This window comes from Lepisma saccharinum, chromosome 26 (assembly GCF_977018435.1).
Source record: "Lepisma saccharinum chromosome 26, izLepSacc3.1, whole genome shotgun sequence".
NCBI classification, from domain to species: Eukaryota; Metazoa; Arthropoda; class Insecta; order Zygentoma; family Lepismatidae; genus Lepisma; species Lepisma saccharinum.
In genome coordinates, this window is record NC_139254.1 from 53663855 (window position 1) to 53684257 (window position 20403).

Sequence of the window (20403 nt, forward strand, 5' to 3'; positions counted from 1 at the left end):
TGGTGGAGAGACAAAAAATGGAAGGCCTTCATCTCCAAGGATGATGATGCTGGTAGATGGGAGATATGGCCAGCTAAGTATGAAGCATGAAAAGACTAACTATGAAAGATAAGAAACCAAGTGTTAGGTAATAATCAAAATTAAATTATTGATAACAACTCGTTTGAACCAGTTTCCAAATTCAAATACTTAGGAGTAATATTAAGAAATGAAAATTACATTCAAGAGGAAATAAAAAGCAGGCTTAATTCAGGAAATGCATGTTACTTCTCTCTTCATAAACTTTTGTCTTCTCGTATAATATCTAAGAAACTAAAAGTCAAAATATACAAAACAGTAATTTTGCCTGGAGTATTATATGAGTGTGAAACTTGGTTCCTTACATTGAAAGACGAACATAAATTGAGAGTATTTGAAAATAAGGTTCTTAGGAAAATATTTGGACCTAAAAGGGATCGGGAGACAGGTGAGTGGAGAAGGTTACATAATTTAGAACTACATAATTTGTATTCATGTCCAGATATTATTAGAGTGATTAAATCAAGAAGACTTAGGTGGGCATGCCATGTGGCACGAATGGGAGAGGAAAGAGGAGTTTACAGGATTCTTGTTGGGAAACCTGATGGTAAGAGACCTATAGGTAGGCCAAGACGAAGATGGAGGGACCTAAAGGAAATCGGTAGGGATGGAAAAGAGTATATAGATCTTGCTCAAGATAGGGACAGATGGAAGGCCTGTGTTGCTGCAGCCATGAACCTTCGGGTTTAAGAAGGCTAGAGAGTTAGTTAGTTATGAAAGATAAGAAAATATTTTTTAAAAAAATCATTAATTAAATTAATTTACCTCTAAATTTTCAATGCAGCCTGTAAATCCAGACGTGACAGCTAGTTCCGGAAAGCCTTCCATAGCTGGAGGTAATCCCCCAAGATGCAGCACATTATTCAAAAGCGAGTATAAGTTTGACATTTGTTCACCACTCATCACAAGCGTATCATTTATATTAAGTGAAGCAAAGCATCTAGTGGAATCATCGGATCTTTTCCATGGCAATATTTCCAGTCTGGAAGGAAAATAAAACATTCTCTAACAACACACATGATAATTCTTGTAGCAAATCTATTACCAGTATAATAATCTATTCTAAGTGTCACATATTTACGGTAAATAAAATATCAACATTTCGGTACAAATACTGGGCACATTTTGGGATCAAAAGCGGTATAAAAAACTGGCATTTCTGTGTTAAAATGGTGAATAAAATCCGAAATTTGATTTAAAAAGTACACTTATTACACAAAATAAACATTTCCCTTGGAATAGTACATTTATATAGTTATCAGATAATTACCAGTAAGTTCATTCCTCTATAAAACAACCCATTTTTGCTTCTTTACAGCACAATTAATTAATTTTCCGTGATTTGCATAACTCACAGGATAATTCAGACTTCAGAAAGTGTCATGTTGATAAATAAAGTGTAAATTTTGTGTTTAAGAGTTCATTTCGCATTTTGCAGTTCATTTCACATCATTTCATGGCAAATATGGTAGTAAAAGGCATCTCACACCTCTCAGAAACATGAAAATTGAAAAATATAATGTGTGTGCCTGGTTTCAAATTGTGTAAAATGTATAATCAATTCTTAGGTGTAAAAGAAAAGAAAGAAATGTAATAGTATGCTGTTCTGTTGCTTAGCAACCACTTGTTGAAAACAAATGAATGAGATAACAAGGATGTTTTGTGTGTACTTCGAATCACCTAAATCAAACATACGTTAATGTATTTATATAGTGGAAATAATAATTATATCTACTACAGATCAGTGTTGTGATTGAGATCTATATACATTACTGTTATTTTTATAATTTGCTATGAAGTACAGTAGTGATAACTGAGCATAATGTAAACTGCAGCAAGCGTGTGTTGTTTCACATTTCATGTTTCAGGCAAAAACAAAATATGCATGGCTCTATCTGTACTAGATAACATAAGCATATCTTATACTTAGTTGTTTTATTGATATATGTGGCACATATTTGGTTTTTATACAATAATTTCAGATTTCAGGTGTCATAACCAGCAATTGGAAAGTCAATTTTTAAAAGTAAGTAATGCCATCTTATTTATTGAAAGAAATATTGAAGAAGCTTTATCCATATAGGATGTCCACAAAGTATCTCCCTGATTAGAAATATTTGTGCAAATATTTCTGGAGATTTTAAGACAGGGAAGTGAAACGTATGGCAACGTATGGGAAAACTCACTATACTCTGAGAGAGCAGCTCTTCTCTCGACTTCAAGTGAACAATTTCCTCTTGCTGGTTGTCAGGATCAAACCAACGACAATCCTACAAATATACTACAAATCTAGTATGCTAAGCAACTACTACTCCAGGATGCCACTTGGAATTCTAAGCAATTTTTTTGCTCTGGTTATGGTACTACTTCTATGTTTTAAGGACAGGAGACCATATTTATGAGGGTGGATCACATGAAAATGGAAAAGTGGATGTATTGGGTTATATTTATGTATGTGTGTGGCGAGAACCCTGTGTATAGGTAGAGCGGGAGGTAAGGAAGGAAACCCCTAGTGCATAATGGACTCGCCCTAGATAGTCGCGTGTGATATGCATAGGCAGTCGGGCAGCAGTATCGTCCAAGCAGCAATCAAGGCCAAACAGCCCAGCCTGTTGTCCTCTGGAGTTGTTTTGCTTCATGACAATGCACGACAACATACGCCAGCTGTTACAAAGAACACGTTGACGACGTTTGGGTGAACAGTGTTGGAACACCCACCGTATAGTCCTGATCTATCGCCATGCGATTTCCATATCTTTGGTCCATTAAAAAAGGCATTGAAGGGTTGGCGCTTCCACTCGGACAATGAAGTCATGGACAATGTTCGCAAGTGGTTCCGATCTCAGTCAAAGGAGTTCTACGAGCAGGGTATCACCGCTTGGTGAAACAATGGGACAAGTGCGTGTGTAACTTTGGAGATTATGTTTGAAATAAACCTTGTTGATTTTATTCTGTGGCCCCTGTTCCGTTTACATTTGATCCACGCTAATACTTGCATTCTACACTCGGAGAGCTTATAGGGTTTTGGGCTCTTGCAATGAAGGTTGCTGCTTTGTTCAGACAACTGGGTGTGATAACAGAGGACTGCGTAGAAGATGTGTTTCCTTATTTGAGTTAATGAATGAATGATTTGCTTTATTTTACTTCATGTTTCTGCCAGTTTTGACTAATTGCAAAGATAGTGATAAAAGGAAATAGATGAATGGGCAATCACAAGCATGGGGTGGTCTAGTTTGTAGGGCATCATCTGACTGACACACGGGAGACCTAGGGTTCAATTCCTGCAGTGGGTGATCTCAGGTGAGAATTTTTCCAACCTTGTCCCTGCATAAAGCAGATATGGGGTTCAGCCTAGGGCTACCATACATCCTGGTTTTCCCGAACGTCCTCTTTTCGGACCCTGAAATTTGAGTCCGGGCGGGTTTTTACTTTCTGTTAAAATGTCCGGGTTTTTACTTTTATCCAATCATCATAGGTCAGAGATAACGAAGTACAACTTTTCAAACCATTAAATGTCTGATGTTGGCATTACTGGACGATGCACTAAGCGTTAGTCGTTTGTTGTTACAGTTTCAAGTTTCGGTCGATGTGATTTCCACATCATTCGTTTGTTCGTGTTTCGAAGTGGAAGTTAGAGTTTGCGAACACGGTGTAAGCTACTAATATGCCTAAAAGAAAGTGCAAGTTTACTAATGAGTTACAAGAAAAGTATTCATGTTTTAGATGTGGTAGAGACGATTTTGAAGACGAGTGTATGGTTTGTAAACCCGGTACATATGGTTCTGTGGCAAACGAAGGAGGGCTAGACTTGCAAGCACACGTGGAGTGCGAAAAGCACAAAAGAGCCGTCAGAGGTGAAGCTTCATCTACAAAACTGACTCAGTTTTTCACAAAACCTGGCGGTGAACATGAAGATAAAGTCAGGTTAGGTTAGTAGCAGCATAATATCATGGAGAATAATATTATATTTAATGGTGATAAATTGTGTGATTGTAATGTTTTCGTGTTTGTGAATAAATTGATGGAGTGTGTGGCTTTCGAAGAAAATGTCCTCTTTTTAGCATTTCAAAATATGGTGGCCCTAGTTCAGGCAGACTCAAATCAAGTGGTAACTGGGGAGGTAAAGGCAGCCAGGGCATGGTGCTGATTACATCACCTCCAAACTGGCCAAAATCGAGAATGTATGGGGCCCTTCCCCCACCTCCCCTAAATGAGCCTTCATGGCACGGGGCTACATGCACGGGGAACTTTACCTTTACAATCAGAAACACATATGGAGAGCGTTATAGTGGCCATGAGTCCACATCCTTGTTAGTATGCACAGTCCAGGGTGTCCTACGTGAAAGTGAGGTTGACATTTTGGTGCCTTGAGAAAGGGTCACCCTTACACATCCTGCTTTCCCTGACATGACTGGAATAGATACTGTTAAAAACAAAGTTTGTTCTAAGTCTAATTCATGTTCCGTTAGCCTAATCGGAAAAGTCCCTACATTATTTGCAAACAAAATAATTTGAAATTTGGTTATTTTTAGAGGCATGCATATTTCGTTTTTGACGGAAGCATGAAATGTGACATACCATGCTGTAATATTCATTTTCCATGTTTCTGAAAAGTGTGAGTAAGGCTAATTGGGACTGGACCTACAGTTTAAAGTGGGATCCGAACCACTATGTGCCTCCACCGGGTATCAAACCCGGGACACCTTTATTACGAGGCTACGACAATACCAGTGCGCCATTGGGGAGGCCCTCTCTTAAACATGAAATTTAAGAGTTTATTTACCGATGTAACACGTTTTGAAGTCTAAATTATCCTGCAATTGCTGGGAAATTGATTAATTTTGCTGTAAATATTTTAGAAGAAAAATTGATTGATTGATTTGCTTTATTTTACTTCGCTTTTGTGCCACTTTTAGCTAATTTGCAAAAATTGGGATGGGTGATGATATGATGAAATGATGAATGGACACTAACAAACATCCATGCCCAGGCCGGGATTCGAACCCGAGGAGAAAAACTGACTCCTTTACACAGGAATACACTTAATGATTTGATAACTACATACATGTGGTATTAGCAGGGAAATGTTTATTTTGTGGGTAAGGATGTCGAATCGACCCTTCCTAATAGAAACATGTATCATACATCGTTGGAAAGGGTGTGATTCAAGGGTTCCAGAAATGTAGGATTTAGGGTGCATTAGAAACTAAACGTAATGAGACTAATTTACGTGAAGATGTAAGGCTAGATGCCTAATTTGTTATTTTAGGCTTGTTGGGTTTAGTTATCTTCGCATAAATAATACATTTAGAGTGTATTTATGCTAAGAGACCCAAACCTAACAGACCTAACCTAACAACGTAGGCATTTCTCGAGTGACGTCACAACACAAGGTTGTCCTTTGTGCGAATAAGGGAGACAACTGAAGTCAGGGTCTCCCTTATAGCACAACGCTAGGACAACCTTGAACAATAAAATCACCAAAAAACATATATTTCCCAAACAAATTGAAGAAAAACAATTTAAATTAACAAAAATAATTTAGAGCTCTTAAAAAATAGAAACTTCAATATCCAAAAGTAAAATGATAAACGGTATAATTACAGAATACCGGAAGTATCTCCCATTGCTTTCAAATTTGGTATACTCACTAATTTTGACCTCAAAATCACGAATCTGCAGTTAAAAATTGGTGGTCACGTCTAGAAGATGTGAAATACCATGCATACATTATGGCTATTACCGCTATGATTGTCGATACACTAATGGTCGCCATGCTTGATGATGTGAACAAGTGAAGTTCGCTATCTGTTCGATGGAGCATTGCTTTACATGTGACAATATGGCATCTTCAGTAAATGTGAAAAACATACTTGCCCACGAACCATTCACGTAAGGTTAGGTTAGGTTAGGTTAGGTAAAATTCAGGGTATTCATAAACATTGTTTATGAACGCTAATCATTGCAAAAAATTGTTGTTTCCTTCATAAATCACAGGTGTTTACTTCCTTCACGGACCCCCTTATTTTGCATTTTCTAGACATGAACTCCAATTTTTAACTGCAGATTCGTGATTAGGATGCCAAAATTAGTGAGTATGCCAAATTTGAAAGCAATTGGAGATACTTCCAGTATTCTGATAAACATAAATATGGATGAAAAAGCAAAATAAAGAAAGTTGAATCCTAGTGGAAATTCGCATACATATGCACGTTAAAAACCAAAGTTTGACCTGGCAATACTGTGTGTTTACAACATGGAAATACGATAAAGGAAAGCTCTTATGGTAAGTAATGTAAGAAAGATTATATTATTTCACAGAGCAGGAACTTCTAATTGAAAAATGCACAGTGCCAAATCGAAGCAGGTTATATATCCCTTTTGATACCTAAATGTGCACAGTTTTTGTACCAAAATCTTGATCTTTTATTAATCATAAATATGTGGCCCTAGTTATTTTACATCACTTTTCTATCTCTATGATGAATAAGATATGGTAAAGATACAACGACCATAATGCATTACCTTGACTTGAACCTAGAACCCCTGGTGTTGCACACATCACAGTCATGTATGAATATTTATTAACCACATCTCTGCCCTCAAACATGGAGACTGCATAATTGCTTCTCAAGATATATTTTTTGCAGTTACAACTTATTTGTGCATACATATGCAATACAAAGTTATTTTTTTATGTGAAAAGAAGTCTTTTATTTGTTTCCATGAACATATAAACCAGTGTTGTTTACTTCATTGCTGTTGCATGCATTGTTTGAAAAGTAAACCACTTTCTGCCAAATAACATGTTGAATATTGTTTGACGTTCACTTTATACCCAGATAGGCTAATCAGGACAGAACCTACAGTGTAAGTGAGATCTCAAACACTATTTGCATCCACTGGGGATGGAACCCAGGATCCCTTGTTTACAAGGTGATAGTGTTCCTACTAAGCCCTTGAATAGGCCCAAATAATGTAAAATTCCACTGAATATTATTTAAATTTTTAAGCACATTTTACACTATGTAGCAAAGGTTACATGTACACAAAAACAAATTGCAGAAAATCTAAATTATGCAAGCAATTAAAAACCAGTTAATTCTTCACAAATAGAATATACACAGAGTGTCCCAAAATAGTGTTAACACTCTTTGAATTTTAATAACTAGGGCTAGGATTTTGATGCAAATGCCTCCATTTTTTTGGTAAGGCAGAAACGTTGCATAAGTAGATAGGAACGTGTTTTATACGTAAGTGAATAAATTGGGATGCCTTTGTTAGGGCATTTTTTTGAATTTTTTAAGCCTTTTTGGAGTAAAGGTCATTTTTTTAAACTTTTGAACCGTTTAAGTAATTTTTCGGCCTTTTAAAAGTCATCTTATGCATTTTCTCCATTTTGGTGAAAGAAATGGCATTTTACATGCAAATGTAACCCTTTGAAGGAGAGAGGTTCCCAACTCTCATCTCATTGCCTTCAGTGCAGTTCTGAACGCCTGTGTTTAAAGAAACAAAGAAATTCTGTGCCGTATTGTTGATACAAGCTGTGTGTTTCCCCCTCTATCAGTAAATACATTGTCGCCAAACGGATTATTGTTAAAAAAAAAGGGTGGGTTCAAAGTTTTGTGCTCTGTATCGGACATTTTGTCAGGGAAACAATTTGCACTCCATGGACTTGAAAGTGACTTAACAGCAAGTGATATTGTTCCTTTCAAGTCAAGTTCATTGGAAGTCAAGAGAAGTTTTCCCATGTACAAGGTGATCTTGTCCGACAACCGACAATCATTCATTTTTGAAAATTTGCATATGATTTTCATTGTGTGTGTAAGGTGTAAAAGATGACAAAAATTGAACTTTCTTACTTGTACTACCATATGCAATGAACATGTGATAGATACTGATACATTAATTTGTAATTTGAATTTCTCTTGGTAGTTTATAAATTGTTCTACAAATCTTTCAGAATTTTCAGGTCATTTTTCTAAGTTTATAGGGCATTTTCTTGAATTTATTCGGTCATAAATGCATTTTCTAAAGGTCATTTTTTGGTAATTTTAAGGTCATTAAGGTCATCAAAATCCTAGCCCTATTAATAGGGACATTGAATTTTCGCAATGCACGAAATCATGAAATGTGAAAAAAAGATGCAATTTTGAACATTCTGGACATAACTACACCCCCAATGATGAAATATGCATGAGTTTTATTCGCGAAGTAGGCTAATGCGAAATGTGTGCTTTTCCACGAAATGAACGCTTTTTCATGAAATAACCGTGAAATATCATCAAATTAAGTAGAAAACACGCGAAAACCAGCAATCGAGGTTGTGCACGGAAACTGTCGATTTGTAACGAAACGTTTGCCTAAAGTTTCCTACCACTTGAAGCTGAAGAACGTTTTATCTTCGATCACATCAGGAAGATGATGCAAATTGGGATTTCCCATGCACATAATCTCAGTTCGGAAACTTCGCTCCCTATCAAGCTGCATTTCTTTCTTCCCCCGAATGTCTACTCAACTTCCAGTTTCATTGAACTTGCTAGCTGTAGCAGCGATAAGATTAGTCTGGTTTTTTTTTGTTGTTTTTTCCACCCCTGGTATATACCGCTGATCTAACATTTTATTTTCCGCTCTCCTCAGTGTGTAGGCATTCTGTTGTTCTTAGTTCCATCACAGTCCACCAGGCGATAGGTATTTGTGTACCCAAGGTGGCAGAGGTGAGGAATTTTTCTTTTGAGCAGTGTAAGAAGTGTCAAATAACCATCGAAATCTCCCAATTTAACACCATTAGATTTCTACCTCTCAAAAACTGAAGAACGATGTGTACCCTACAAAGCCATGGTCACTGGATGACACGAAACTGCACTGTGCATTCCTTCCTGTGGAAACCATATCTGCTGTTTGTTGATTTGTCAATCTGTTCTGTAGAATTGCAGACAAAGGATTGCTGCCAATGGACATCTATAACTTTAAGGTATGTGACATGCAAAAAAGTTTATACTTGCTGTTATTAGTGTTCCCATTATTAACATTCAAACAGTGTAAACACTATTTTGGAACACACTGTATAAACCACAAACAAAATTCCAAAGTTTAACATCAAGACTGAATTCTTACTTGGCCTGTATGTCCAACGTAAAACCATTATTCAACTTGTGCTGGAACTCCATAAACACCATTGTTTGTATACCACACGAAAACTGGAATTTTATCTGCCCATTTTCCAAGTAGAGACACATGTAAGACTCTTCAGACAATTGGGCAAGAAATATAAGACCTGATGTGGCAAGTGTTCGCACCAACAGGTGAATCTGAAGTGAAGTGTTGTTTCCAAAAAGGTGATGGGTTAAGAACGATCTGCCGGAGAAAGCTGGAACCTTTATGTCAATCTCATTTTCACATAGCTTTCCACCATAACGAAATATACATTTGCACTGAAATACAGAAAAAAGAAAGATTAAAGACATCACTTGCACATGTATGTATGCATAAAATTAATTCACATGCAAATGTAATGCATATATTTCAAATATAACATATAATCATATAATGTATAACTAATCACTAGTGCTAAGATTTTTATGACCTAAAAATTACCAAAATATGCTCTCATGACTTAAAATTGTACAAAATATGCACTATAATTTGAAAAATATTCCCTTATAACTGGACTGTTCCAAACATCGATATTTAAATGCTGAGATATTTTCACATTCATATTATTTTTAGTTCATAATAGTTTAGGCCCTGGTGAGTTGCAATGCACAATGAATACTTTCTGTAAATTTTCAAATAAAAATGAATTTTTTTTGCTGAAGTCCAAAAAAAAAAACTCGAGTGAACCTGGCAGTAAGAACGAATCCACTTCGAAAATGACTGTATATTTCTAGAAAAAGCGAAAATATGCTGAATATGACCAAAAAAACATCAAAATATGCTCTATCATGCAGAAGTGGCTAAATATGCCAAAATATGCCCTTAAGAAGCACCCTAATTTAATTAGTCTCTTCATAATATGAATTTCTACATATTTAGGGAACATGTCACCCTTACCATAATAAATATGCTACATCATGAAAATCCTAGACCTAGTAAACACATATAATATAAGTAACAAAAACATACATATTTGTATTCATGACAGCAATTACAAGTACATGATATTATACATTCAACATAGCTTATATTAAGATAGTTTTTACGAGATATACTAGTTAGTACTATATTGAATATTGCATGGGAGCATCAATTTTATCCTACAGGTTCCTTCCTGAGGAATGAATTCATAGCATATTTTTAAGTTTATTTCTTCAGAAATGAGAAATTTTCAATCTGTGGCTACAGATAACAACAGTTAATTACTCAACAATTAAAAATTCTTTGTCCGGATAGGTTGTAGTTTTATGTGTAATGATATTGATGACGGAATATTTAACACCATATTTGCCCTAAGTGACAATACCTTGAAATGATTTTTCTTACCTTATGACCTTCTAAGGTCAGAATACACGTTCCTCCATTCAAACAGGGTGTAATGTTGCAATCTGGCATTTCGGTGGTAGTAGCTGAAAGGTCCGTAGTGTGATACGAAAGGGTGGTTTCAGTTGTCCACAAAAAAGCCGTGACGTTAAACTTTGATGAAGATGTTGTGGCATCAGAAACACTATGATCAACTGTCCGAGGCATTGCAGATGGAGTGAAATGTGTTTCTGAAGTGAGTTCAGTTGTTGGTGCTTTTACAGTTGCATTTATATCTGGTAGAATGGGGGGACTTGTTATTGTAGAAATTTCTGCTTCAGTGGTGTGTTCAAGAGTTGTGGACTCTGGTGTTGTGAGTTCAAGGGTTGTGGACTCTGGTGTTGTGAGTTCAAGGGTTGTGGACTCTGGTGTTGTGAGTTCAAGGGTTGTGGACTTTGGTGTTGTGAGTTCAAGGGTTGTGGACTCTGGTGTTGTGAGTTCAAGGGTTGTGAGTTCAGAAGTGGTTGACTCGGTCAGTTCTTTATTGCATGGTTCTTCTGTTGATAATTCCTCAGTTGTAGATGAAATTGTGGATTCTTCTTCAGTGGTTGAAGGACTTGTAGATTCTGTTACTGGTTCTTCCAAAGTTGTGTTCAGAAACTCTGGTTCTGAAGTCAATAATTCTTCAGTTGTACTTTCAGTTGTTGCTTCAGTGGACATTTCAGGTAAAGTGTAATCAGTTACTACAGTTGTTACTGGAGAAACTTCAGTCACAGTTTCCGAAACAACTGTTGAAAGTTCAGGCAGTTCAGTAACAATGGTAGGTGAAACAAGCCCAGTCATTACAAAGCTAGGACTCGATTCAATTTCTATAAACATAGTAGTTATAGTAGCAATTGCAGTAACAGTTTCATAAATTACAGTCTCACTAAATTCGATGGTACTTTCAGCAAAAATTTTTGATGGTGAGACTTCTAATGATTCAGTAATAGCTGAAGGAAAAGGTATTGGCACTTTTGTTATTGCAGTTTCCCAAAACTCTGTAGCTGTTCCGTCAAGCTGTCCTGTGTGTGGTGTGTACAGTTCTGTAGAAGATATGTGCCTTGTAGAAACTATTGTTTCCACAGTTGCAGCTTCAGTAGATAAAACGTCAATCGTTGGAAGAATTTCTGGAGTTTCATAAATAGAGTATGGTTCACTTGGTGTAATTTCATCAATTAAAATGGTGGCAGTGTAAAATGGACTTTCTGATTCCGGAAATGAAGGCACTTTTGTAAAAGTTGGAGTGGGACTAAGTCCTCCAGGATCGTAAACAGTCTCTGTGAAGAGTATGCACGGTGGTTCACATGTCAAACAGGGTTCGGTGGAAGACACTGCAGTTTGTGTGATAGAAGGTAGCACTGTACAATTTTCTCCATCAACAAAACATTCGCAAAGTTCACCAGTAAAATATGGTGGACAAGAGCATGTGAAATTGTCTACACCGTCAATGCACGTTCCTCCGTTCATACATCTGAAAAAATGAATGAAAATAGTAATAAGACAAAGGACATTAAACAAAGAAAATAATCTATTCCATTGATTTTGTACGTTTTTCACTTAAGATTTACTAAAAATTTCAGGAACGTTAGTACAAAAAAAACACTAGAGTACAGTGGAACCCCGATTTTAAATTTTCCCACATTATACATTCAATCTTGATGGTCCCAACATAACAAAATGTTACAAAGTTTTCCTCGATTTTACATTTTCCCGCATTTTAAGTTCTTTCAGCTTGGTCTCCTGAAAAACGTAAAATCAAGGTTCCACTGTATTTTAAGGGTTGAGAAAATTTGGTTGCCAAAGCGGGAAAACAGGTATATCTGAATGGATTCCAGTTGGACCAAACAGCAATTCTGATATACTTAGTATTTATTATTCCAAATGAAACTAACATCTATATTAGGATATTATAGTAAATTTAAAAAAATAATTATGATTATATATCTTAGAATATAAACATTACATTGCAATTATTGTTCAGTACATACTTATAAGATTAAAATTGAAGTTGTGTTTAATAAAAGAATTAGACTTGTTATATCTACGTATTAATGCATCCTGGACTGCATTTGGCAGACTAGCGAGGCTATGGCATCTGGACTCGCAGCCAGTATAATCTTATGTGGGGCTCATGTTGTCATCCTTATATATTTGTGATTGTCCCTTCATCCATCTTTTCTTACCAGCATTCATCCTCATCTTTGCAATTAGCCAAAAAGGGCAGAAATGTGAAGTAAAATAAACTAAATCAATCAATCAGTCATTGTGATAGCAAATATTCTTGACCACAAGTATAATTTCTTTACTTTTTCTTGGCTTTCATGACTTTCTTGACTGGTAGACAGCCTGTAATACTTCACGTCATTAAGTTATTCTTGCAATTTTATTCTGATTATATTTTCCTACAACCAAGCATAGCAATGCTTACACTAAAAAATGCTTTAGCTTCTATTTCGTTACATTTACTTGTAAATTACAAACCTAACATATTCCAGACATGATACCATACTCGCAATAAATTAATGCAAATTATTTTAGTATTTAGAGAATACAGGGTGTCCAGGCTAGAGGTATACAAAAATACACACATATATTTTAGTATCGGTAAAGTTTACTAACTTTCTTTTCCCGGTTTTGTACAAAGTAACTCAGAAAGTTTTTATGTACGCTGGTACACGTCAAAATTTGTAGCTGAACATATATTCAAATGATACTCAAGCTCATACCAAGTGTTGACCAGCATTTGAGGAGTTATTACAGGGTTCCTACACCAAATCATGCAATTTTTTCCAGGACATTTCCAGGACTTTTCAAGGATTTTCTACAATTGCTCCAGGACAAGTGTACAAAGTGACCATGGCAAAATACACATCATTACATATTTTCTTTTATTAAAAAAAAAAGTTTTACGTTTTCTTAATGCAGGCTCCCAACTCCCCTACACCTGCTCCTTTCCACACATTTCATTTCTTAGTATAATGAAGGTTATTTAATTTTTACAATAATACAAAAAAACACAAAGGTAGAAAAAATAAACACAAGTATATATAAGTTTATAAAAAATTGCCATCTTGTATTACAAATAAACAAGAATAATATCTTTCGAAAACTTGAAATAATTAGGATAGCAAACCCTTTTCTTTAAACCATTATTATTATTATCATATTTTCTACCTCTGAGCGATACAAAATAATACAAAAATGAGGTATTATACTTCAATCACAAAAATAAAACTTATCACAAAACTATGACTACAGTACACAGCAACGTGACATAAGTAAATAAACCACTATCATGACACTGGCCTGTTTTAAATGAAAACTTATTTTAATTCATACAGATAAAATGGGGCAAAGGAATTTCCAGGACAACCTCCAAAATTCCAGGTACAGCTTGGAAAAATGTGAAATTTCATAACATTTCCAGGCCTGGAAGGAATATTTTAAAATTCCAGGTTTTCCAGGATGCGTAGGAACCCTGTATTATCACAACCGCTTCAACGATACCCTGTCTCAAATCACCCAAATCGTAAACTTTCCTCTTGTACACAACATCTTTAATGATTTCAACCCAGCCAACCATAACACACACTGCACTTTATGCTGTCGCATCCACATCACGACTGCCAAGGTTCGCAGCCCATCTTATTGAGAGCTGTTCTCATGCTGTTTCTGCGGATGCGTGGCTCAACAGCACTATTAAACGTACTGACTACTGAAATTTTGGATTGATGGTCTATCGACTGAGCACCATTACGAGACAATATAAGGAGTAGTTTTCGTATTATCAGCAGCTATTTTTGTATACCTCTAACCTGGACACCCTGTATAAATTAATGTGTACAGTGGTATAGGAACAAGTAATTCTCTTGATTTAAACTTAACTAGGACTGGGTATGCAAATGTAAAATACTTCCTTTTACACTATTAGGCTTGTTGACATATTCTGTACTGTTAGTTTGCACATAAAGGGGGGAGGAGGGAATGAAGGAATTAAATATACACTTGGAAGCAAAAATATAAAATGAACGTAAACCGTCACATGTTTTCTCATATGATAGTTTACCAAAATTGTGTCCGATAATATTTTGCTTAGCTCACAAAATACCCAGGGTATAGATAGGTATCAGTCACTATCCATAACTGAACTCTGAACTGATTACCTCCAGATATCAGCTGATTGATTCGATTGATTGATTGATTGATTGATTTGGCTTATTTTACTTTGCTTTTCTGCCACTTTTTTGCTAATAGTAAAAATGAGGATGAGTGATGATATGATGAAATGGATGATAAGAAGGCAGTCACGAAGAACACTCATGCCGGGATTCAAACCTGGGATTTCTGGCATCACAGCATGCTATGCTAATCACTCCACCATAGAGGCCAGTTGCGAACTGACTCAACCTTGCCATCAATGTATAACAAGGAATCCCCCAACATGTAGTACATGCACTGTACTTCATTATTTGTTTTTTTTATTTGATTTCATGTTTTAAGTCCACTTTGTACACAGTAAGGCTAATCGGGACTGGACGTACAGTTTAAAGTGGGATCCGAACCACTATGTGCCTCTACATGTTTACAAGGCACGGCGCTACCACTGCACCATCAGGGAGGCCCGTACTTAATTATTTCTTCTTCACGAAAATCTCACCTAGGACCCAGGAGACACTCGTCATACTGGAATTGGCAGCGGTCACCATGGAAATCTGGCACACAATAACAAACAACCTCTCCATCCTCTACCAGGCACACAGCATCATTCTGGCACAAATTGATTTCACATCTTTCGACTTCAACTTCACAATTTTGTCCAGTGAAACCTACAAGAAAGTTGGAAAAATAAGCTTCATACAATTTTGAATTCTTACCTCAAATCAATGGGTACCTGGGGGCACCCCTGGGGGATAAAGGCAGCTGGAGCATGGTGCTACACATCACCTCTGGCCGAGATCAAGAATGTGTGGGGCCCTACCCCCATGTCCCCTAAATGTGCCTCCATAGCACGGTGCTATATGCATGGGGAACTTCACCTTACCTTTAAAATACATGTTAAATTATGTAACTGCATCTACAAGGGTTACAGCAAAAGTTATGGCAACTATTTTTTCCACAATAATGCGGGTCAGGCAAGAAATTGTAAAATATACATTTTGCTACCTTCATTTGGTGCAAAGGTCCATAAACCTTAATCTTGAAACTCAGCTATCTTATCTACAGGGTAGGGTTCTTTGTAGACAACGAAACCAGACAGGATGCCTTCCAATGGAGACGTTTAAACGAATATATTATTTAAACACAGGATACATGGAGTAAGAATTTTACATGATAAGCTACATTCTTCTATAATTTTCTCGTTTACAGTCAATTTTCATATCAATCTTCTTCCTTCGTAATGGGCAGATCTGGATCGGGACTTCCTTCTCAATATGGAGGATCTGGATTTCCCTCTTAATGGACGTTCTGGGTCGGGACTTCCTTCTTATCTTCTCTGTGAACTTCCCTCTGGATTTTAATTTATTTAGGTTTTGACTATTTAACGAATTCCTTTATCCTTTTCCAACTTTTTCCTATAAGCTTTGGGAATAATACTAATATCCTCCCTTGGGGCTGCAATTGGAACGCGCCACCACTAACTAGGTACAACAGAGTGTATACTTGGTGCAAACGATTTACACGCGCATCCAAGTAGGTGCTACGGGTTAAACCGTGCAACCAAAAAGTGCTGTGGGGCGTCGATCAGAATGCACTCGCCACTGATGTAAACAAAATTTCCCCTATGGGAATGGTAAATCAATCCGACAGATGCAATATCTGTTCAAAGACACAAATTTGTATCAGTGCTTTGACTTCCTTAATTTTCATATTAACTTACATGTGATCACTGATTTGATTTATAAAATATATATATTAATTTACTTCTTCCATATTTATTTTTTGTCTTCTTATAATATATTCTATTGTTTTTCATCTTTCCAATTTGCTTTGTTCTTATTTATAAAATTATTCACATATATTATGCCAATTCTTAACCTTGCATGACTGGTGCTGCCACCTCTATTCGTCTTTGGCAAACTATTCACATTACTTGGTCCTATTGGGTACGTAACACAATATTCCCCTCCTTGAGGTTGAAAAATTTCTCTATTGGAAGAAATATTTTGGAAATAGATAAATTTTTCCACTTTCTCTACATCTCGTTTGAATCTTCTCATTGGCTCTCATTTCTACTGCTTACATTCCTTTTCCCTTTCTCTGTGCAATTATATCTCCTGGCATGCAGCATTTTTCCTCATCTCTCTATTTCTCTCTTCTTTCTATTTTCGTTTCTAGATATCTTATCACCACGTTCCGGAAATATTCATGACCTCTCAAGTTATTTTTAAATACAAAATATACTTCTTTAATAGTTACCCTCCTGCAAGTCTACTCGTCTAATTTCTCCAAAAAGTAATTTTCATTTCACCCTTTTCTTCTTTCAGCAATCTCTCTACAGATTATCAGTTAGCTCAGATTTTTCCGTTTCAAAGAACTCTCTCTCTTCTCTAAGTTGACCACCTAAGTGTTTCTATCAGCTACAACAATTCTTCACATCAGCCTTAATTTCATATCAGCATGTATCTAGATATATTATCTTCTGGGATTACAACCCATTTCTTTTACACTTTTCTAAATACACGATGACTTCTAATCATCTAAGCTTACAAAGAATTCATTTTACTGATACTATTCGATCTTCTTTCATATTGCTATGCACAGGGGAGCACTTTACCTTTTTTTACCTTTTCATATTGTCTTCTCCTTTTTCCTGAGAGTTTTCTTCACAATTAACTTCCTTCTGTGCCTAACTGTTCTATCTTCTTCGTTCTTCTGTTCGTACAATTGAAAAGTTCATTTCCACTTTCCATATTACTTTCTTTGGAATCTTTCCTTTTACAGGTTTAATCTTTCACTATAGGTCTCATTGTTCAATGGAGTGGTGACATAAATTAGCACTCATTATTCTTTCTTGCAGAATAGATTTTCCTCCAACGATGGCTATCATATAAATATCTTTTTACAGGAACTAACATTAAAGAACTAAAATTTTCTTCTTTCAAATAGATCATTAATATTTGCCCAAACCAATAATTCCAAGAATTTTTCTTCTGGTGAACTAGAACTTTTCATCCAACTTTAATAGTTCTAGAAACATTCGCTTGCCAGTCTAAAAATCAAAACATCTCCTTACTTTGCACTAGTCACTTTTTATTTGTTTCTTCCGATTCTTTCAGATACCCGTTGCTTGTCACTATCTTGTTTTCCTTTTCTCTTCCTCTTTTTCTTTTCTTTCTTCAATTTTCTTTTCTATTCTTCTCAAGATCCTTCTTCCTCCTCTTCCAACTTTCTTCCAGTAAAGAACTTACTTTCATTTCTCTCTTATTCCAATCTGGTTTCTGCCAAGACTTCTTCTGTTCTACATCTTCATCACATGCATGCTCTCCTTGTCTTTTACATCTCGTCTTTTTCTTTCTTCTCTTTGGCGAAGTAGCATCAGAATCCATTTGATCTATGTCGACCCTTTTTAGCATATTATTAACTTTCTTCAGATTCTTTTCTATTTTTAATTTCTTTCTCTTCTTCTTCTTCTTCCATGTCTTTACGTAAATATATCTAAATTTCATTTTACTTTTCTTCTTTCTTTGTTTACATCTTCGGTTAGGCGTATGCTTCTTTTCTTCCTCCATCAGAGACTCGTCACTGGAACTTCCTTCTTTCATCTTCATTTCGACATGGGTTTCTTCATCATGATATTGACAACTAAATTTTTCATCCCTTTCTATTCCTCTTTCTTCTTCTTCTATTTTCTTATCTGTCTCTTCTTTGACCTCTTTAAGTTCCTGAGTGTTTTCTTCTTCTATCTTGTTGTCATGCTCATCATTGTAATTTTCCTCTTTCATCTTCCAACTTCTATCTTCCATTATGACCTTCGCTTCTTCTATCTTGCTTTCATTTGCATCTACTCTAGAAGATACTGCTTCTATTTGCGATTTATTTTCAACAATTTTTCTTTCCATACTATTGGTTCTGTGTATATTCTCCTCTCTAAGTTTTGAAACTTCTTCCTCGATCATCCTATTTATATCCACGCTTTTGTTTTCAATTAGCAGTGTTGTTAATTCTATCTTCTTTTCCAATGATCTTCCATTTTTATCACATGTCTCGGTAATTATCTTGTACATTTTCTTGCTTTCATTTCTTACTGCTTCTAATTTTCTACTATTTTCATCGAGCCTTTCTTTCACTTCCTTATTATTTTCTTCTAACTTTTCTTCTACTGTTCTATTACTCTCATCAATCTTCTCCTTCAATTCTCTGTTATTTTCATTTATCTGCATTGACAGCTTTTGGAACATTTCCATCAAGTTTATTTCTTCTGTCTTCTTCTGCTTTTCTTTTAGCTTTTCCTTCTTGCATTCCTTACATGTATAATCTTCTTCCCTTTTACTTATTGATATGTATTTCTCCTTTCTTATTCCTTCGCACGTCCAATGTTTCATTTCCTCGCATGTGACACAGAAAATAATTTCTTCCTTGTTTCCTTCCTCTCCGCAGCAAATGAAAGTTTCCCTTTTTTCTCTGTCTTCCTTCATTGTAGCTTCTCCATTCTCATTTCCATCTTTATCCTTTTCCTCCATTTTCAATTAATCTTTCTCTCTTCGCTGTCTGGTTCCTAATTCTCTAGCCCCAAAAGTTGGTCGCCATTTATTTATGCTACCTTCATTTGGTGCAAAGGTCCATAAACCTTAATCTTGAAACTCAGCTATCTTATCTACAGGGTAGGGTTCTTTGTAGACAACGAAACCAGACAGGATGCCTTCCAGTGGAGACGTTTAAACGAATATATTATTTAAACACAGGATACATGGAGTAAGAATTTTACATGATAAGCTACATTCTTCTATAATTTTCTCGTTTACAGTCAATTTTCATATCAATCTTCTTCCTTCGTAATGGGCAGATCTGGATCGGGACTTCCTTCTCAATATGGAGGATCTGGATTTCCCTCTTAATGGACGTTCTGGGTCGGGACTTCCTTCTTATCTTCTCTGTGAACTTCCCTCTGGATTTTAATTTATTTAGGTTTTGACTATTTAACGAATTCCTTTATCCTTTTCCAACTTTTTCCTATAAGCTTTGGGAATAATACTAATATCCTCCCTTGGGGCTGCAATTGGAACGCGCCACCACTAACTAGGTACAACAGAGTGTATACTTGGTGCAAACGATTTACACGCGCATCCAAGTAGGTGCTACAGTTAAACCGTGCAACCAAAAAGTGCTGTGGGGCATCGATCAGAACGCACTCGCCACTGATGTAAACAAAATTTCCCCTATGGGAATGGTAAATCAATCAGACAGATGCAATATCTGTTCAAAGACACAAATTTGTATCAGTGCTTTGACTTCCTTAATTTTCATATTAACTTACATGTGATCACTGATTTGATTTATAAAATATATATATTAATTTACTTCTTCCATATTTATTTTTTGTCTTCTTATAATATATTCTATTGTTTTTCATCTTTCCAATTTGCTTTGTTCTTATTTATAAAATTATTCACATATATTATGCCAATTCTTAACCTTGCATGCCTGGTGCTGCCATCTCTATTCGTCTCTGGCAAACTATTCACATTACTTGGTTCTATTGGGTACGTAACAATTTGGAAGGTCAAGATATATGCTAACGTTTAATGTATGAATTTTGAACAACGTAGAGGTCTGTATCAAGATAGAGAAAAATAAAAAATAAGAAACATCAATTGTTCGTTACAA

The 20403-nt window shown here is 35.9% G+C and overlaps 2 protein-coding genes across 2 annotated transcripts in view; one reads left to right on the forward strand and one right to left on the reverse strand.

The window, feature by feature from the left end:
- Nucleotides 1–20403, forward strand: part of LOC145979329 (MKRN2 opposite strand protein) — a 398221-nt gene that overhangs the window by 217416 nt on the left and 160402 nt on the right. The window lies entirely within an intron of this gene.
- Nucleotides 1–20403, reverse strand: part of eys (eyes shut) — a 154632-nt gene that overhangs the window by 84432 nt on the left and 49797 nt on the right. The window contains exons 7-10 of the mRNA XM_083112357.1: nt 15236–15404; nt 10561–12049; nt 9196–9512; nt 844–1060 (exon numbers count right to left, since the gene is read on the reverse strand). Coding sequence (XP_082968483.1) covers nt 844–1060; nt 9196–9512; nt 10561–12049; nt 15236–15404 — 2192 coding nt within the window. The remainder of the gene's footprint in view (nt 1–843; nt 1061–9195; nt 9513–10560; nt 12050–15235; nt 15405–20403) is intronic.